General features: G+C 52.2%; 5 protein-coding genes across 5 annotated transcripts; 4 read left to right on the top strand and 1 right to left on the bottom strand.

The window, feature by feature from the left end:
* Nucleotides 1–1,550: 1,550 nt before the first annotated feature.
* LAJ45_01472 (uncharacterized protein) lies at nucleotides 1,551–3,283 on the top strand (the record flags this gene model as incomplete). Its single annotated transcript, XM_046111066.1, has 4 exons — nucleotides 1,551–2,254; nucleotides 2,304–2,724; nucleotides 2,784–3,091; nucleotides 3,214–3,283. The coding sequence occupies 4 exons, from the start codon at nucleotides 1,551–1,553 to the stop codon at nucleotides 3,281–3,283; spliced, it is 1,503 nt and encodes a 500-aa protein (XP_045976244.1).
* Nucleotides 3,284–7,477: 4,194 nt separating this feature from the next.
* LAJ45_01471 (uncharacterized protein) lies at nucleotides 7,478–8,446 on the bottom strand (the record flags this gene model as incomplete). Its single annotated transcript, XM_046111065.1, has 3 exons — nucleotides 7,478–7,802; nucleotides 7,871–8,151; nucleotides 8,216–8,446. 3 exons carry the CDS (start codon nucleotides 8,444–8,446, stop codon nucleotides 7,478–7,480), a joined length of 837 nt encoding a protein of 278 aa, XP_045976243.1.
* A 1,813-nt stretch (nucleotides 8,447–10,259) lies between these two features.
* LAJ45_01470 (uncharacterized protein) lies at nucleotides 10,260–11,473 on the top strand (the record flags this gene model as incomplete). The annotated part of the gene is made up of 3 exons (XM_046111064.1): nucleotides 10,260–10,684; nucleotides 10,767–11,373; nucleotides 11,456–11,473. The coding sequence occupies 3 exons, from the start codon at nucleotides 10,260–10,262 to the stop codon at nucleotides 11,471–11,473; spliced, it is 1,050 nt and encodes a 349-aa protein (XP_045976242.1).
* A 2,223-nt stretch (nucleotides 11,474–13,696) lies between these two features.
* Nucleotides 13,697–15,537, top strand: LAJ45_01469 (uncharacterized protein; the record flags this gene model as incomplete). The annotated part of the gene is made up of 3 exons (XM_046111063.1): nucleotides 13,697–15,120; nucleotides 15,178–15,458; nucleotides 15,509–15,537. 3 exons carry the CDS (start codon nucleotides 13,697–13,699, stop codon nucleotides 15,535–15,537), a joined length of 1,734 nt encoding a protein of 577 aa, XP_045976241.1.
* An 894-nt stretch (nucleotides 15,538–16,431) lies between these two features.
* Nucleotides 16,432–17,030, top strand: LAJ45_01468 (uncharacterized protein; the record flags this gene model as incomplete). Its single annotated transcript, XM_046111062.1, has 3 exons — nucleotides 16,432–16,436; nucleotides 16,509–16,578; nucleotides 16,635–17,030. The coding sequence occupies 3 exons, from the start codon at nucleotides 16,432–16,434 to the stop codon at nucleotides 17,028–17,030; spliced, it is 471 nt and encodes a 156-aa protein (XP_045976240.1).
* Nucleotides 17,031–17,439: the final 409 nt, after the last annotated feature.

Below are 17,439 nucleotides of genomic sequence, written 5' to 3'. Positions count from 1 at the left end.
CGCCGGAGATAGGTTTGATTTGTCGGGGATCTTGAATTTGCTGGGGTGGACCTGGGCCTGGCAGAGCCGCAGCTTTGGGGGTGGTGGGGCCCTGCGGTAGGGTAAGTAACGAGTGATAATTGGGGTGAAAGGTATATACTGAGACGAAGGATACCAGGCCTCTTCGACTTTGTGTTGATTCCCAAACAATGGGACATATTTCTGGTAAACCTGTCTTATTGATGGTCTTTTTTTTTTTTTTTTTTTCACAATCAAAGTGACTGGCACTAAGCCGATTGCCATAACTGTAAGGTTGCATGCAATTAATGAATTAAACAAACTGGCACTAAGCCGTATCGTGGCCGAGTGATAGCCTGTGATCGCTTGTCCCTCTAGTTAGCTATAGTGCTATTGTTTTAAATCCCATTGTCGGCCTCATAAGCTCACAAAGGGAACACACATGGGTAGGGGCTCAACAGCCAGGGTACGGCTAAAACGGACAGAGAAGAGTACCACGAACATACCCCGAGGCATTTCGGAGGTGCTCGGTATCTCTTGACGGTGCCATGTTAAACCTTCATATATATTACCGCCGGTGTAGGATCTGCCCGCGGAAGAAACAAGCACGAGGTCTTTCGAATTGTATCTGTTTGAATTTGGCAGATAAGTATTAGCGGTGAGGTATATATTCCTGATAACAAGTTTGTGGTAGAAGAAGGGAGCATGCGAGATACTGTTGCCTGAACTTCGTTGATGAAAGTTATGTGCCATAGCATACATAGAGCTGTAGACATATACTTCCATGGGGGCATGAGACGCTCTTTACACAGGTCGCCAGCTATCCTTTGGAAACTGCACCGCCACCTATGTATAGACCTTCCCACACCCCCGTAGTATGCGTGTGCGTGTGCGTGTGCGTCTTTTGTAGAATTGTTGCCGTATTATAGTTTGTGCTCTATCCGCCCTCGATCATTCTGATACCTTGAGAGGTGCTTTGGTGATCTGCGCAGGCATCCGTCGAGTGAGGTCCCATGAGAAACATATATTGCCAGTGTTGTGCGTTTCACCCGGTAAACGAATTACCTACTATGCCAAGTAGATGTAACCAGCGACACCTCCAAGCTTAAGATGTTCCTGCATGCCTGCTTAACCGAACCCATTATATTCCCCTCGTCAAATCAGTTTCTTTGTTTCCCAGCTATCGATAAGCAGATAAGCGCAACAAGTCAACCAAGCATTTCGAACACGATCAGCACGAAACCAAGCTTAGCAGCGCCGTTCCTAACAACCAAAGTCAGTAACGTCAATCACTAAAGATCTGCAAAGTCCCTGGCCAATGACAGGCATGCAGGATGTGGCGCTGAAGCCCCACCCAACTTGGCAACGCCACAAGCGCCAGCACAGCACGTCACTAGCACGGTGGGCCAAAGAGGACAAGCAAGACAGCAGGAGAGAGGGCAGCCAACAATGCATAATAGAAAAGGCTGTCTCTTCCTCTCTCTGCCACACACACCACACACCTTGACACCTCCCCCGCAATCCCGCAATTCCCCCCCCCAGAAACATAGACAATGGCCCGCAGAGCCATCACCAGCGATGCTCCCGCCCAGCGCGGTACTCCCGCGCCAGAGATAAAAGCAGATACCACGGACACGAGCTCAACAGCTAGTCGGGCTTCCACAGCACCTAAACCGTCGCGCAAGCGCCGTCCTCGAAACCGCTCGACCGCCTCGACCGCCTCAACAGCTACCAACGGCTCGACTACCCCCGTGCCCAGGACTCCTACCCTCAAGCAGCACACCGCTAGTACGAACGATAGTAGCTATGATCCCCTCACGGAGGCTGTAATTAGCGCCTTTGCTACCTTTGGTGAACTCTTCCTCTCCCTAATCACCTTCCTTCGCGATAGCCTAACTACCACGCTGCGCCTGCTGCGAACGCCGCTCTCCCTCCTCCTCGGACTGTACCTTCTCGCCGTCACCGCCGCATACTGCTACCGCGCCCTGTCGATACCTATTACGCGCGCGCTCCTCCCGCTATGCAACATACCGGGGGTCTCGCTGCTAGATATACCGTTGTGTAACAATGCATATACCGCGACCCCGACGCGCACGTCGAGAACGGACTTTAAGGCCCTGGTCGACCTGCAGACTTCCTTCGAGGACATCATTGAGAAAGCAGCCAGCGGCTCAGGCTTGGGTAATGACCTGAAGAAGTCGGAGTTCGCAGTGTCGGACTTGAATACGCTGGTCCGCAGTTCAACACTCGAGTGCCGGTCTTGCTCCTTCTTCCCCCGCCCCGCAACCCACCGCTAACAGAAACAGAGATGAGCTCTCCATCCGCCTCGAAGACTTCATCACAGGCGCCAAGCGCACCTCCAAAGATCTCACACGCTTCAGCTCCAGAGTCTCCGGCGTTGTCGACTCCATCATTTCCATCGACACCTTCGCTCTCCGCACGCTCTCCGCCGCCCGCGCAATCGAGCTCTCTGCAACCCCACATAACCCCGTGGTCCAATACGCACTTGCGCCGTTCCGGCGCTTCACAGCAATGGCGGACGCAGAGGCGTCTGTCATGGACACCTTTATAAAGGCGGGCAATGTCATGGAGGAGAACATCAGGAGGTTGGTGTTTCAGGCCAAAGGGTTGTTGGAGGATCTGGAGACGATGGAAGAAAAGTTGAGAGTCATACATGAGGTTGTGGCGAGGGAGGGGAATGTTGTTAATGAGGCATATGACGATGTGGTATGTCTCCCTTAATACCCACACCTCTCACCTCCGTACCGGGCGCTGACAGAAAATAGCTATCTCAACTATGGACGCTCCTCGGCGGCAACCGCAGCGTCCTCGGCCGCTACGAGTCGCAACTGGCACTCCTCAACGACCTCGCCGGCTATCGTGGAAAAGCGATGGCGCATGTGCGTGTGTCGCTAATGCGGTTGGAGAAGATGCAGACGGACCTGGAGGATCTGAGAGAACATATGGCGAGGCCCGGGGTGCTGGCGGAGGCAGGAATGGAGGGGCTGCCGTTGGAGGTGCAGATGGAGACGATTAGAAGGGGTGTGGAGAGGTTGAAGAGCAGTATGGAGAGGGCGAAGGGGGTGACGGATAGGTAGATTTCCCTCTCCTGTGTTTCTGATTTACCGTTTCGGAGGGTCTGCTGTAAGCGGGGCCTGGGTGGCCGAAAGAGCGGGGGTGCGGGAAAGCGTGGGTTGGCTAATAGTGGGTATGTAGGCAACATGAGAGTATGCTAGCGCAGCATACCGAGAGTACCATTGGGATAGAACAGATGCTGGACGGATGAGCTCTCAGAGGAGATATGTTGTTTTGAGGGGATTTGCAGGGTTTTTCTCTTGTTTCCTGGACTGGGTTGGAATCGGGGCTGTTATTATTGGGCTGAGATGGGATATCTTTTCTGTTTTTGCTTCTTTCGTGTATTTTTATTATTGCTCTCGTTTTTTTGTTTTTTTTTAATCGTTTTTATTGGTTTTTATTGTGTCTGGTCTTTGGTTTCCGGTGTCTTATTTGTAAAAGTGTGTAAAGCAGTAAAAGTGTGTACATGGCGCAACCGGAAAATAAACATTCTGTTTACTATGTAATTAGCTGGTCTGATTAGTTAGAAACGGGGTCATGAACCATCACTCGCCGCCTGCGTGGAAACATGCCCATATGATCATTGACTCCGAGTGACGGGCTTGGCATTGCATCATTGAAATTGGTGGAGTGGGCGGTGGGGACACAACGTAAAGCTCAGATGTTACCAGGCTAGTGGTGATCCGATTCGTATATCTGAAGTCTGGATTGGTGTCGAAAATGTCGCTCGGGCTGTTCTGCTCTGTCGCTCGGCTGGTTGGAGAATGGAAGTACATGTAGTGATGGTTGATGATGGGGATTAAGCGGTCGTGACAGCTCAACTTATAGGGCCTCGAAACTAACACATATCCTGAACCGCTTACAGCCACATAAGATTTGCAACGTGTTTGGACATCTAGCCCAGATAATCCGTCCCGCCAGGATGGTGGCTCTGCGCTGAGAAGCCGGGAACGGGACGCCAGTACTCCACACTAGCGGGCAACCACATTTGGGGGAGTTGCATGGTGGCCCGAGCTAGGGTAAAGACATCGTTACCGCTACCGTCTCCCAGCGATAATGCCGTTGAAGCAACGTCGCTGGATCAATTGCAACAGCACCAGCACCACATATAGGCTAGAGACGCTTGGGAGCGGTATGCCTGAGGATTGTGAATTGACCACAGAAGCTGAAATGACGAGAATCGAGCGGCATCTAAGTGCGAAGACTTAGGTTGGACGCCTCTCGGAATTTCCCTGGACAGCACGGTGGCTCAAATACATTCGAGGAACCCCACACACCGCCCGCCGCACGCAGTGAGATACCGTTCGGGACAATCAATTCACAATTAGGAGCGTTTGGCTTCGTCTTCCAGTACGAGAGCAATCATTGAGATCTGAGTATTTTCCCGTGCAAGATTTGAAATACATTTGGCCTCGTGGTACATAACAGAAAGCATGGCAAGAAGTCCTTTCCCCAATATATCCCCTACAAAAGTCCTGGAACAAAATGGACACTCCTACCATTCGCTGCCCACCCACGTGATCGGACTTGATGTTTGCGATCTAGGCCGATAAAAAGGAGTTTGATAGATGTTATGGGTCCCACTAGTAGTGCTTAAATAAGCGTCGAATTACCACTTTAGCTCTCCCAACTTACTACGATACACTACTCCCCACACACACTCGAACATCATATATCTTTGAAAAGCAGCAGAGTATACGAAGAGTGCATGCTCGAGTTTGGAAGAGGGAGTACACTGGTGGAAAGTCATTATTATTACAGCTAGTTAAGGGGAATGGAGGGGTTCAACGGGGGTAGCTAAGGGTTTCTGTTTGTAAGCCAAAGGCTTTAGGGGGGCTGGGGGACCGGCGGAAGAATTCATTCGATCTTGATTCATGGAGGATATGAAGGAGGCTTTGGGATTTAACTAACTCTTCATTTACTATCTTACACCGTATTCCTTACGTATTGATTTGAATAGATCTCTCGGCTTTAACTGAAAGATCAAACTGTACCGTTCATCGTATCAACCACGTCTATAATTTGGTGAGAGAAACTGCGTAAAGAAGGCTCGCAAAGCCTGTATGATTTATATAACGATTGAGTCAATCCCCATCGTTCAACATGCACTGCGAACAGTACGGGGCGGTCCTTTTGTTCCCACTTTGCCTTTCATTAATAGTTGAAACAAGTATCGTTTACGAACTCCAGGCTAGTACGACCTACGAAAGCGACATCTCAATCTTAGACAAAAACGCAACAACAATATAACATCTACAAGAAACCTAAACCCAAGCCTGATGATCTAGTCATACTCTGTCCAGTCGTGCATGATCGGACTTGAGTTAGCAGTAGAACTACTAAAACGGCGTCGATCGAGCTATTGGAGACGCTACTAGTGTCAATTCAGGAAGACTTTCGCCGTTGTGTTTCTAATAACTGATTCCATTGTAACCATTCCTGCTCCATATATCACCAATCTTATATTTACAGCGCTAGTTTACATAGCAACCCCCATCATGTTCCTTTTACGTGAAATAACAACCGGGCGTAACCGTCAAGTCGACAATTGATCTCTGAATATATAGTTGATTCAGTTCTAACTATTCGAGCAACGATTTCACCATGTACACCCAATATCAGTTTTGCTGAATTCGTTGCCATGGCAATCAGCGTGCTCTCTTTAATGAGATAGTCAACGGATCACCCGACTGCCACTCAACAGGTCTCTATTAAACTTACCATCAGCAATTAGTATTTAATAGCTGATTTAGTCATAACCATCCTCCAGGCACAGCGCCGTGCGTAGTCGGCCCGAGTCTCTCTTACCGGTTGCCATAACAACCAGCATCGCTCCAGCCCAACCACCAACGGCGCCTTAGCCAGCCCATCCACGAATCCCCCCACCAGAGAACATTTCCAACAGACCTACCCACAGCTAGCCGTCTGAGTACTTCGTTACTCTCCCCCCCCCCCCCCCCCCTTCCCCGCGCCGCACCACCCATCATATATCGACTTACGGACTCCCGCGCCCGTCGTTTTGGCCTAGCAAACTAGCCGAGTGATACACCATGACGCACTCTCTGCACCCCCCCCCCCGGGGCGGGGGCCAATACGCGCATTAAGGGCAACTAGACTAATATCTACCAGCCAATCAACCCATGAAGAAAGAAGTGTTTTAACCCAACTCCCAGCATATATCTTACCAACCGGCAGGTCTCCTCCGACTATGATAGGCACTTCTAGACACACATATGGGCACACAGCTACCAGATACCAACCCCGTGTATGCGGCTGTGGCGCTCCGTCAATCGATAATGCTAGACTTATATATATACCGGACTCACGTATCTAGCCATGGTAGGTATCCGGAGTCGAGACTGAGTACCAGGCTCCGATCACCGCCTAGTCATATAACGAAACTAAGTACCTACACTCTACTACACACAGCAGAGCCTATATATCGCCGGGCACTGTACTAAACGAGCTCTATATAGCCTGGGTCATTCAAAAGCCTCACCCAGTGCTACCTCGTATCTAGTGATCCGGTTGCTATGGAGATGGGAGAGATACGACCGTCTCCAGCTATAATTAAAGTCTCCTAATTAAGCCAGGGAAATCATTTCACCTAGGGTCATGCGTATTCAGCGGCGGCAGGACAAGCCGGCCGGCTCTTGGATAGGTTGTGTGAACCTAACCCTGATTGCAACATATATCAAACTGATTGGGCCCTCTATAGACTAGAGCTCTCAGGTGTATGTAGCTTCGGGAAACATTGGATCGAACATCGCCACCTCTCCTGGGCTCATGCAGATTTTTTGGGTACTAGCTGTTGATTTCATGCCGTTATCCCATGAACCGTAGAAGCCTGAGGTCCCAATTGGGTACTTTGCAACTCTAACCTCGATAAAAACACAAAAACTATATAATCCAGCCCTGTTCACTAATAACAAAGAAGCGGGAAAGTTTATCAACCGATCCCAATAAGAACTCCTAATATAGTACTCACGAAGCTGGTGTTGCTGTGAATTTAAGAAAGGTCACTTTATTTCAAGTGGGACCCAATCGGGTCCTTAACTCGGTTGCTACGGTTGATGGGATATCAGATCAAGGATACAACGAGAGGAAAAGTACGTCTATAAGTGTATATTTCAGTTCGTTTTACAGAGCTTCCCCGGTTAGCTGATCGGGACTTTATATCGTGCATGAGAACGTGCCAAAGGAACAAAAAAAAAAGCATAAAACACAAACGCAAACGAAGACGAAGAAAAAAAAACAGGAAAGAGACATCCATTAGTACCCACCAACCCATACCACCCAGCACTCGCCATCGCCATCGCCACCACCAAAGCCCAATCCAAGCCAAATCAAGAAAAACACAACCCCGCGCCCCCCCCCCCCCCGCTTTCCCCAAGTCTCACCTTACTTACTCCTCCTCCTCCTCCTCCTCCTCCTCCTGCATCTCCTCCGCACTCATCGCCTTCTCAATGACCCTCAGCGTCCCCCTCAACGGCAGCCCCACCACATTATCAAACGTGCCCTCGATCCTCTTCACCAGAATGCTGCCCGTCCCTTGTATCGCATAACCCCCTGCCTTATCCGCCCCCTCCCGCGTCTTCACATACGCCTCCAACAGGTCGTCCGTCACCATCTTGTCAAACTCCACCACCGTCTCCTCCACATGGCTCTCCTGCGCATACCCTGGGTGCACCACCGTCTCCAGCGGCACCATTGCCACGACCGCCGTGTACCTATCCCCTCACATCCTCAATCAGCACAGTCACCCCCATCCCAAAAGGCAGAAAGAACAACTACTCACACTTTATGCGGCATCCCATCCCTCAGCGTCTTCAGCATTGCCAGATGCCCCTCCTCGCTCCGCGGCTTCTCCATGATCTCGCCATCATACGTGACAATGACCGTGTCAGCCGCAATGACGATCGCCGGCTCGCCCAGCGCCTCGTTGTCGATCTCAGTCTTGTACACGTCCGCACACTTGTTTGTTGCCGTGGCGAGCACGTACTCGAAGGGCGTATAGTGCGACTTGTCGAGGTTCTCGGCGAACCTGGAGGGGATGACCTCGATGTCTGTTAGGCCGATCTACGGGCTGTTAGTTTCTAGTTTGTGGGCCCTGCGTGGGAGGATAGGGGGAAAGGGGAGGTACTTGGGAGAGGAGCTGCTTGCGGCGCGGGCTGGCAGAGGCGAGGATCACGCGCTTGCCGCGGAGCGCGTTGAGCGCAGGGAGGGAGAGGGGCGCGCGGGGCCGCGGCGACTTGGTGCGGGTGTAGGGTGGGGGTGCGGTGCTGCTGGGGGCGGAGGCGCTGTCAGGGAGGCGGATGGCGCCTGGGGTCGGGTTGTCGCCGCCGAGGAGGGTGTTGTAGAGCCACGATGCCATTGTTGTTTGTGGGCGGTGAGTTTGGGGTTTGGGTTCGGGTTCGGGTTTGGGTGCTAAGGTTGAGCGTGGGTTCGGTGATAGGGGTACGGTGAGGTGTGGGTGTGTGGAGTGGAGCTTGGGAGGTTTTTCCGCGTCAGCTTGAACAGCTCAGGGTCGTTGCTGTGGTGATGGTGATGGGTGTGTTGGCTGGGCGGCAGGGGTGGAGGGCGTTTAGTAAACTACAATTGATGGTGGGGATTATTATTATTTAGTTGGAAAAAGAAATATAGGGAGGACCCAAATCGGGGGACGGTGCTGCTACTCTACTGCGACAGCGGGATTGGGGTGTGGTGCCGGAGTTAGGGGGTTGCTTGGTAATGAGATGTCGATGTGAAATCAGTTTCGCCATTTCTCACCGGGCTACATACTGTAGAGAGACAGAGCACTCAGTATTGCTCGAGATCGCGCCATTGGAATGTAGAGTAACGGCGGGAGGCGCTGCCCCTGCGCCGTGGAAAGTGCACGGCTACGATCTTTGGCTTTCGAATGATGGTTACATACCATATAATAGCTGTCCTTAGAATACCGACGGAGTGTCCTTTCGAAAGCTGGCCAGCTGAACCCACAGGGCCTCAAAAACACTATCATCTTGGAGATGCACATGTATCTATATATGGCTGGACGATAATATATTCTCGCAGAGCTTTCTTTTATCCACTGGACCATGTTTTAGAGGAAGAACCGCGGTTAATCTCCAAAGCGAGTGATAACAGGTGTCTCGCTAGTAATGCTGTCCCTTTTGAGACTAGAGTAGAATAGTAAACGTGTCATGAATTGGGACCACGTTTATTAGAGACCACATCCTAGGGACGTCCTCTCGACCAATTGATAGTGTGTTTACTCTACTCTATCTCTAGATCTGTTGCCTTGCATCTTCATACTCGATCAGTATTCATCCGCAGCGCTGCCCCGGCCCCTGACACTGCCTCGGATCTAAAACGCTATTAAGTCTGCTTATAAATGTGCAACACCAAGATGCCATCGTGTGTGGAATTTACAGGCCACTCAATGATTCTAAGCAAGTGTCCGTAGGACCACGAGGAGAAGAAGAAAAAGAAGAAGAAGAAGAACAAGTAGGAGGCGGAGGACGAGGTTTCTGCATCTCGGCCAACCTCTGCAATTGCCAAAAGGAAAGAAACCCTTCAAGATCTCAGGCTCCACAGCGGGTCTTCCGTCAATCGGACGTGTTCCGGCAACAACAACTAGCGTCACAAGCGCTCTGTATGCCGAGGCACCAAGGTTCCCTCTCCACCACTAGTACTACTTTCTCCCCTAACCCTTCCTTGGTTTAATTCGTTCCTGATTTCTAATGGTGGGCCCTACAGCCTGACGACAGAACACCGCAGAACGAAATCCCACCCAGCTGGGAAAGGTGTGACGTTGCCATGATTCTGCCCTACTCTAAAAAAAATGCAATTTCAAGCTGCTCCCCCAGGTGGGCTTTGTTGCAAACCCGCCAACCTTCGGGGGTAGAGGGCAGATGGAAGGGCATGGCATGGCATGGCATCCCATCCCATCCCATCCCACCCCCCGCCATGGAACCAGCTAGCTTGTCGCTGCTGAATTGAGGTGGACGGAGCATCTATCTTTCCGAGCCTTACAAATTGAAACTACTTCATCTTCTTCTTCATGGGCCGATAGCTAGATATAAAGCAACCCCCTTCTCAGTCCCCACCGATATCCCACCTCCAATTCCATCCGATACACACAGCAATCCACCCAATTACCTCCAACCAACAGCACCCAAAGCCCCCCCCAATTTATAACATCCACAATGGTTCAAAACAAAGCCATCGTCTTCAAGTCCGTCCCACACGGGTACCCCAACTCCGACAACCTACGCCTCGAAACCCTCTCCGTCGACCTCGATGCCGTCCCCGCCGGCGGCATGATCCTGAAGAACGGAGTCGTCTCCTTCGACCCCTACATGCGCGGCCGCATGCGCCCCGCCGAGACCAAGTCCTACTCCGCCGCCTTCGCCCTCAACGCCCCGATCGACAGCGCCGGCGTCTCAAAGGTCGTAAAGTCCGACTCACCGGACTTTAAGGTGGGCGACATCGTCACTGGGCATGTCGGGATGGAGGAGTACGCCGTTGTGCCAAAGGAGAGGCTCGGCGGTTTCAAGGTCCTGGATAACAAAGAGGGACTTCCGCCCAGCTACTACCTTGGTATCTTGGGCATGCCCGGATTGACCGCCTAGTGAGTATTTTCCACCCTCTTCACCACCGGTGCGTTCGCATCTGAAGCCAATGGTAATTAAACTAACATACACATCCCCCAGCTCCTCGTTCTACGAGATCGGCAAGCCCAAGAAGGGCGAAACCATCTTCGTCTCCGCCGCCTCTGGCGCCGTCGGCGCCATCGTCGGCCAGCTCGCCAAGCGCGAAGGCCTTCGCGTCGTCGGATCCGCCGGCACCGACGAGAAGGTCGCCTTCCTCAAGTCCGAACTCGGCTTCGACGCCGCCTTCAACTACAAGACGGAGTCGCCCTCCGCGGCGCTCAAGAAGCACGCGCCCGAGGGCATCGACATCTACTACGACAATGTCGGCGGCGAGACGCTCGACGCGGCGCTGGACGCCGCAAAGGACTTTGCGCGCTTCATCGAGTGCGGAATGATCTCGCAGTATAATCTAAAGAGCAAGGACGAGATATATGGGCTCAAGAACACTATGCAGATTGTGGCCAAGAGGTTGACGATTAGGGGGTTCATCGTGGGCGATAAGGACTTCGGCCCGAAGTATTCGAAGGAGCACCAGGAGAATATTAGGAAGTGGCTGGTGAACAAGGAGTTTGTGTATCGCGAGACGGTGACGGAGGGGTTGGAGAATGCCGTGGACGGGTTTGTGGGGATGCTGAAGGGGGAGAACTTTGGGAAGGCTTCGTTGAAGGTATTTTGCTTCCTCCCCACCTGACCCTGATATCAATTCAAATACTGTAGATCATATGAATAGTCCGCTGACATGATAATAGATCGCCGATCTCGAGTAGGTTGCATCCTTTTGTTAAATCCCACCATTGTATAGTACAAGGAGTTAGGTTATAGGGTGGGGGTGGGGGATCTTGCTTTTGGGGAACTGTTATTTCTAACACGAGTGCTGTTGTTGATAGCCACGCCGGCGAGAGTAAGCTGTAAGATGCACGTTGTAGTTCTGTATCATTATTAGGAAAAAACGAAAGTTGAGAAGGGAACCCTGCTGGATAGGATAGCGAGGGGCGGGCGGGGACGGAGAGGCAATGGGAGGGGGGATTTACGATACCTGATCTGAGAATTGAAAGAGAATTGAAATAAATGACAAACGAATTGAAACTTCTAATGATGACTTACAACATGTGGGACCAATGATTACCGCGCCGGTAAACTGATAAAAAGCCATACTGCCCCGATTAGTAACCCCCTTGACAAACCTTGGCAAACCTATCTCACGTCGCACCTACCCCGCACACAGCCAGAGAATAAAAATACGTAAACAAAGAGCTTGTGCAAGCGTACTTGGTCTAACGGTTATGATTTTCGCTTCCCAAGCGGGAGAACGGGGTTCGACTCCCCGAGTACGCATCTCATCTACCTCCCCATCCGTAGAGAATATGTCTGGGGAGGAGATTGACCCCCTTTGCCTTATCGGTTTTTTTTCTTTCTCTTTTTTCTCTGTTTTTTTGGTTGGTAGCGATGTATGCAAGGGGCCGTCTCGTGGATTCACTACATGTCCATATGATGAATGGTGGGGGCCGGTCCATCCTGTACTGGTCTGAGCTAAGCTAGGGTGTATACCAGCTATAGGGGCAACGTGCATGGAAACAATCATTCTGGAAAAGGACCTTTTATTTTCACGTTGGACTGGACGGGAGATAGAGGCAGCATCAATATTGGCGTGACTTTTAGATACATGTATGTAGCGTAGCTATAGTCCACGAGGACGACGGGTGTCTTTGTGTCATTGCCTGGATCCGAGGACGATGGTACAGAAGGACGAGGATCAGCCTCGAGGACTTGCTCAAGGGATTGGCTCTATTATTGCTGTTGTGCGGTGTGTGTTTCAGAAGGACATTTATTCTGTTCTCGCTGAATCTCTAGCTCTGCAGGTGGGTTGCGAACCATTGTAGTTGACGCAGGTCATTCACCAAGTATCTATCTACCGTCCTGGCTGGCTATAGTTGACGAATATATATATATGGGTAAGAACAGGAATTGAAGATTAACTAACTAACTGGGTGTTCTTTATATATGATCCATATTATTGCCCGGAATTCTAGTACTATAGCTACCGGCGCAGCTTGGATGGCGCACCGCATGGGCTGGGGCGGGATGGGATGGGTTGGTTTGAAGAGTATCGTTTTGTCCACAGGTGTGCGTCTTTTAACGGTATCACGATCATTGATAGCAACCGACCTAAGTAGCTGGCCTCAACTGTCAATGATTAAAAGGCTCATAACGCTCACATGGACGGGCCAAGCTTGAAGGCCGCGCTTGATACCAGGCTCTAGCTCTGTTTTGTATTTCCGGAGAGCTGAAAAGCCTAATCTTGCTTTCAATTTACTTTTGCTTTTTGAAATATCTGAAAAGGGATATCTAGTACAGGCCTTCCAATGATCGAGCCGCCTGCACAGTCTTTACAATAACAGAAAACCGGGAATATAAGCCTCCCTGGTTACTCTACTTATCAGGCATGACGATAGAGTATAACCTGCTAGACCGTACTCTCGCACTCACCGCGGCCCAAGACTCGAGCTTCTCTCTGCCTACTGTATGTTTACCATATCCCCCTACATACGCACCAGGATGACGTTATCATCCAAGCGAACCCTCTACCTCTATGTACCAGTGAGTGCCCATTCACATCTTGGCGTCTACGATTCCAATCATCCAGTAGATACGCACAACCCCGAAAGGGCCATCCCTACTAACCCACCAAACCTTACCCCACATAGGGCTGTCTTCCCGACCGATCAGTCCATCCCTGTCCCACCACGCCTTAGCACGGCACACTCCAACCCCCTACCCCGGAGATCAAGTTGTCCCTGCAGTGCATTGCATTGCAGCGACTCAGTATGTGCAACATCACCACCTCAGGTACTTTTCTTCGGAGCCTACCGAACACGCCCATGGCCCCCGAGGGAGGTACTGGGCAGGAGGCATAGGTACAAATAGCCCCCTCCCCTCCGATCATTGCCCCAACACACCTCTCCCATCATTGACCGTGCAGAGTACCTTCAATGGCACCACCACGCCCCACTGCCCGCCTCCTCACCCTCGCAGCCCTCACCGCCCTCACCGCGGCCACCAGCAGCACCCCCGACTGCCGCTGCTTCCCCACAGACCCCTGCTGGCCCTCCCCCGCCGACTGGGCCGCCCTTAACACCACCGTCTCGGGCCGCCTCGTCGCCACCGTCCCCATCGGGTCCGTCTGCCACGCGCCTAATTATGACGCGGAAAAATGCAAGGCCCTGCAAGGCACCTGGCACGACCCGGCCGCCCACGACGAGTCCTCGTCATCCATCATGGCGCCCGTGTGGGCGGCGCAGAGCTGCGACCCCTTCACGGACCCGAGCACGCCGTGCGAGTTGGGCAACTATGTGCGGTATGCCATCAATGTGACGGAGCCCGCAGATATCGCGGCGGGCATTGCGTTCGCGAAGGAGCACAATGTAAGGCTGGTGGTGCGGAACACGGGGCACGACTATCTGGGCAAGTCGACAGGTGCGGGGGCCCTCGCAGTGTGGACTCACCATCTGAAGAACATCACGTACATCCCGGCCTATAGTGGGGCGGCGAACTGGACGGGGGCGGCGATGAAGTTAGGAGCGGGTGTGCAGGGGTTTGAGGCGTATCGGGCGGCGGATTCGTATGGTATGAGTGTGGTGGGGGGCGAGTGCGATACGGTGGGTATTGCGGGCGGGTATACGCAGGGGGGTGGACACAGCGCGTTGATGTCGAGGTATGGGCTCGCGGCGGACCAGGTGCTTGAGTGGGAGGTTGTGACGGCGGACGGGAAGCACCGCGTGGCGAATCGGAAGAAGAACAGTGATCTGTATTGGGCGCTGAGCGGCGGCGGTGGAGGCACATATGGTGTGGTGACGTCCATGACGGTGAAGGCGCATCCGGATGTGGTGACTTCGGCCGCGAGATTGACGTTTACGCATGATGGGAGTGCGGAGATGGTAGAGAAGTGGTATGACGCCTTGGATTTCTTCCATCAGATGACGCCGTTGTATACAGACCGCGGGGCCTTCAGTGTCAACGTGTATTTTACGGGATCTTTTTCTCTGGGCCCATGGTTTGGGCCCGGCCTCACAAAGGCCGAGAGTGAGGAGCTTTTGGCACCGCTGGTCGCGAAGCTGGATGAGCTGGAGCTACCATACACGTACAATATGACTGAGTTCCCGTCGTATCTGTCTGCGTTCAACGACATGTTTGACTACATTTCAGTTGGTATCGCGCAGTACGGTGGCCGCCTCATTCCCCGAAAGACTGTGCTGGAGAACCGTGAGGGACTGAACAAGGCGATTCGTGGGATCGTTGATACCGGGTCATTGATCTTCGAGGTCACCACCCATCCGACATTGGAGGTTGCTGGGTATCCTAACAACGCGGTGCTCCCGGCGTGGAGAGACAATGAGTTGAATATCGTTGTCACCATGTAAGCATTGGCCCTATCTCAAACATGCAGAGCTAGATATACTAACAATTGTGATAGTCCCTGGAACGACACGGCACCAATGTCGAAAGCCTATGCCGACCAAAAGACCATCACCAACGTGTGGGACGCCGCGCTCCGCGAGATTGCCCCAGACTCGGGCGTGTACATGAACGAGGCCGACCCATATGAGCCAAACTTCCAGAAGGAGTTCTTTGGCGTGAACTATGACCGCCTGCTCAAGATCAAGGACAAGTATGATCCGGAGCACATCTTCTACGCGATCACTGCGGTTGGTAGCGACAGGTGGATGGTGGAGGATAGCGGCAGGCTGTGCAGAAGTGGGTGATTCTCTTTTCTTTCTTTCTCTGGGTTCGAACTGATGGATTAGGCGGGGTGGGGATGCATGATGAGTTGTAGGAGATGGGGGCTAGCTTTCTTTCCCTCTTTAATATATAGTGGATTGTTAAGCAATGTAGAAGAAGAAGCGGTGGGCGTTTAATATGTGCGGTTAGCTGCAGTATAAGTATATCATGTTTAGACACTCACCCATAATCGAAAATATTCACCGAGAAACCCGCTGCACATGCAGAGTCAATCAGGCATCCGAACATGAGACAGCCGACCAGCGGTAAATGAGTAATTTAGGTACACATAAATAGATGATACCGCGCGGGCGGAAACTAAGCATCGATCCATCTCAGCAGCCAGCATTAATAAACAGCAGAAAAACCGACCAACATTTAGAAATGCAAAGGTACATACACTAGTGACGTGAGTCGAATTAACTTACATGTAATCAATATACATATATGCGGAGTGCATGTAGTTGGGAAGTCTAGATCTAGATGTTGTGATAGTAAGGGGACATCCCCTCGTTTCTTATTCTCCACTCTAATAGACACCTAAGCTATTACTCACAACGTGGCTCTAGCTCTCCGCTCTCCGCTTGCATCTATTACCAGCCAAAAATAAGGGTTCTTACCCACCCCGTGCTGAGATATACACCCGAGTGACACCCTATGAACGTAACACAGCTCCATGCACATAGCCAGCATGTCTCACCTCCCCACCCTAGACAGACAAACAGACAAACATGTGACGCAACCACCACCCACTGGTTGCCTGAAGAAGCGGCTGCCTGGAGCCCATTCACACCCACTTATACGTATGTGGTCGAGGGAGTCTTCTTTATCACCTCCACCACCACCACTCCACCACCACCACTCCACCACTCCACCACTCCACGCAACGTATAACACAGATCCTAACTACACAGCTATCCCCATAATCACAGTAATAAGAATATTCACAATGGGGTAAGCCATCCCCGCCGCAAGGACCCTACGTAACTACATGTACCTACAACTAACCCACTCACCCCCTCCCAGCAACGGCCAGTTCAAGCTCTACTTCCCCTCCCACGCCATGCCGTTCATCATCCCCAACGCCGAGATCCCCGTGTGTCCCCCTCCCCCTCCCCTCCCCCTCCCTCTCCCCACACTAACACCCCCTAGAACATCGTCGCCATGATAAACCTCATGCTCAAAGACATGGAGACCAAAGGCGTAACCAAAGCCGGCGGCTTCACCTTCCCCGCCTCCGATGGCTTCGGCGCAACAATAAGCATCGAGATGCCCACCCCCGGCGACTGGATCCTCGTCGACACCTACTACTCAACCGTCATCCACCAGGCCGTTGCGAAGAGCACGGTGAGGGGCTCAGGCACGTATATGGTCCTGCCGATGAAGGATGCGGGGCTCAGTGCGGCGGATTTGAAGGCTGCGTGTGCGAAGGCCGCAGCGGGGGCTAAGGCCGCGGCGGAGCTGGTATCGCCGCCGCGGTATGAGGCGATGCCGACGGCGAGTGCGGTGGTGGCGAGGGCGGTAGTGGCGGCGAGGGCGTTGAAGTAGGCGAAAATGTAGGGGTGCGGCGTGGTGGGGTGGTGGTGCGTGGCGGTTAGGTGATGGGGGTGGTGCGGGGGTGGTGCGGCCTTCCCCGCCCGGTGTTTTGTTTTGGTGTTTTGTCTTGAGGTTTGGGTTGGGTGATATTTTGTGCTTTTGGCTATTTATTGTTTCTTCATTCTTATTTACGGTTATCATGTTATTCTTATCCTATCCCTATCGTACACGACCCATATATGTTTTTCGCACAAAACCACTTCTCATAAATCCACAAGTGAAGTGCACTACCACCTAAAACCGCAATACGAAGTGCTACCGCCTGATCCCCCCGCACCGCCCGTCCACAGCCCCTCATGCATTGCCCGTGAAGTGCAGATAAGCCCTCGCTTAACCCCCACCCCACCCAACCGTTGATCTG

This window comes from Morchella importuna (genome assembly GCF_003444635.1).
Source record: "Morchella importuna strain M04M26 chromosome Unknown Morimp01GS002, whole genome shotgun sequence".
In the NCBI taxonomy this organism is placed as follows: domain Eukaryota; kingdom Fungi; phylum Ascomycota; class Pezizomycetes; order Pezizales; family Morchellaceae; genus Morchella; species Morchella importuna.
Note: the sequence above shows the minus strand (reverse complement) of the source record. Positions and strands in the feature narration are given on the sequence as shown.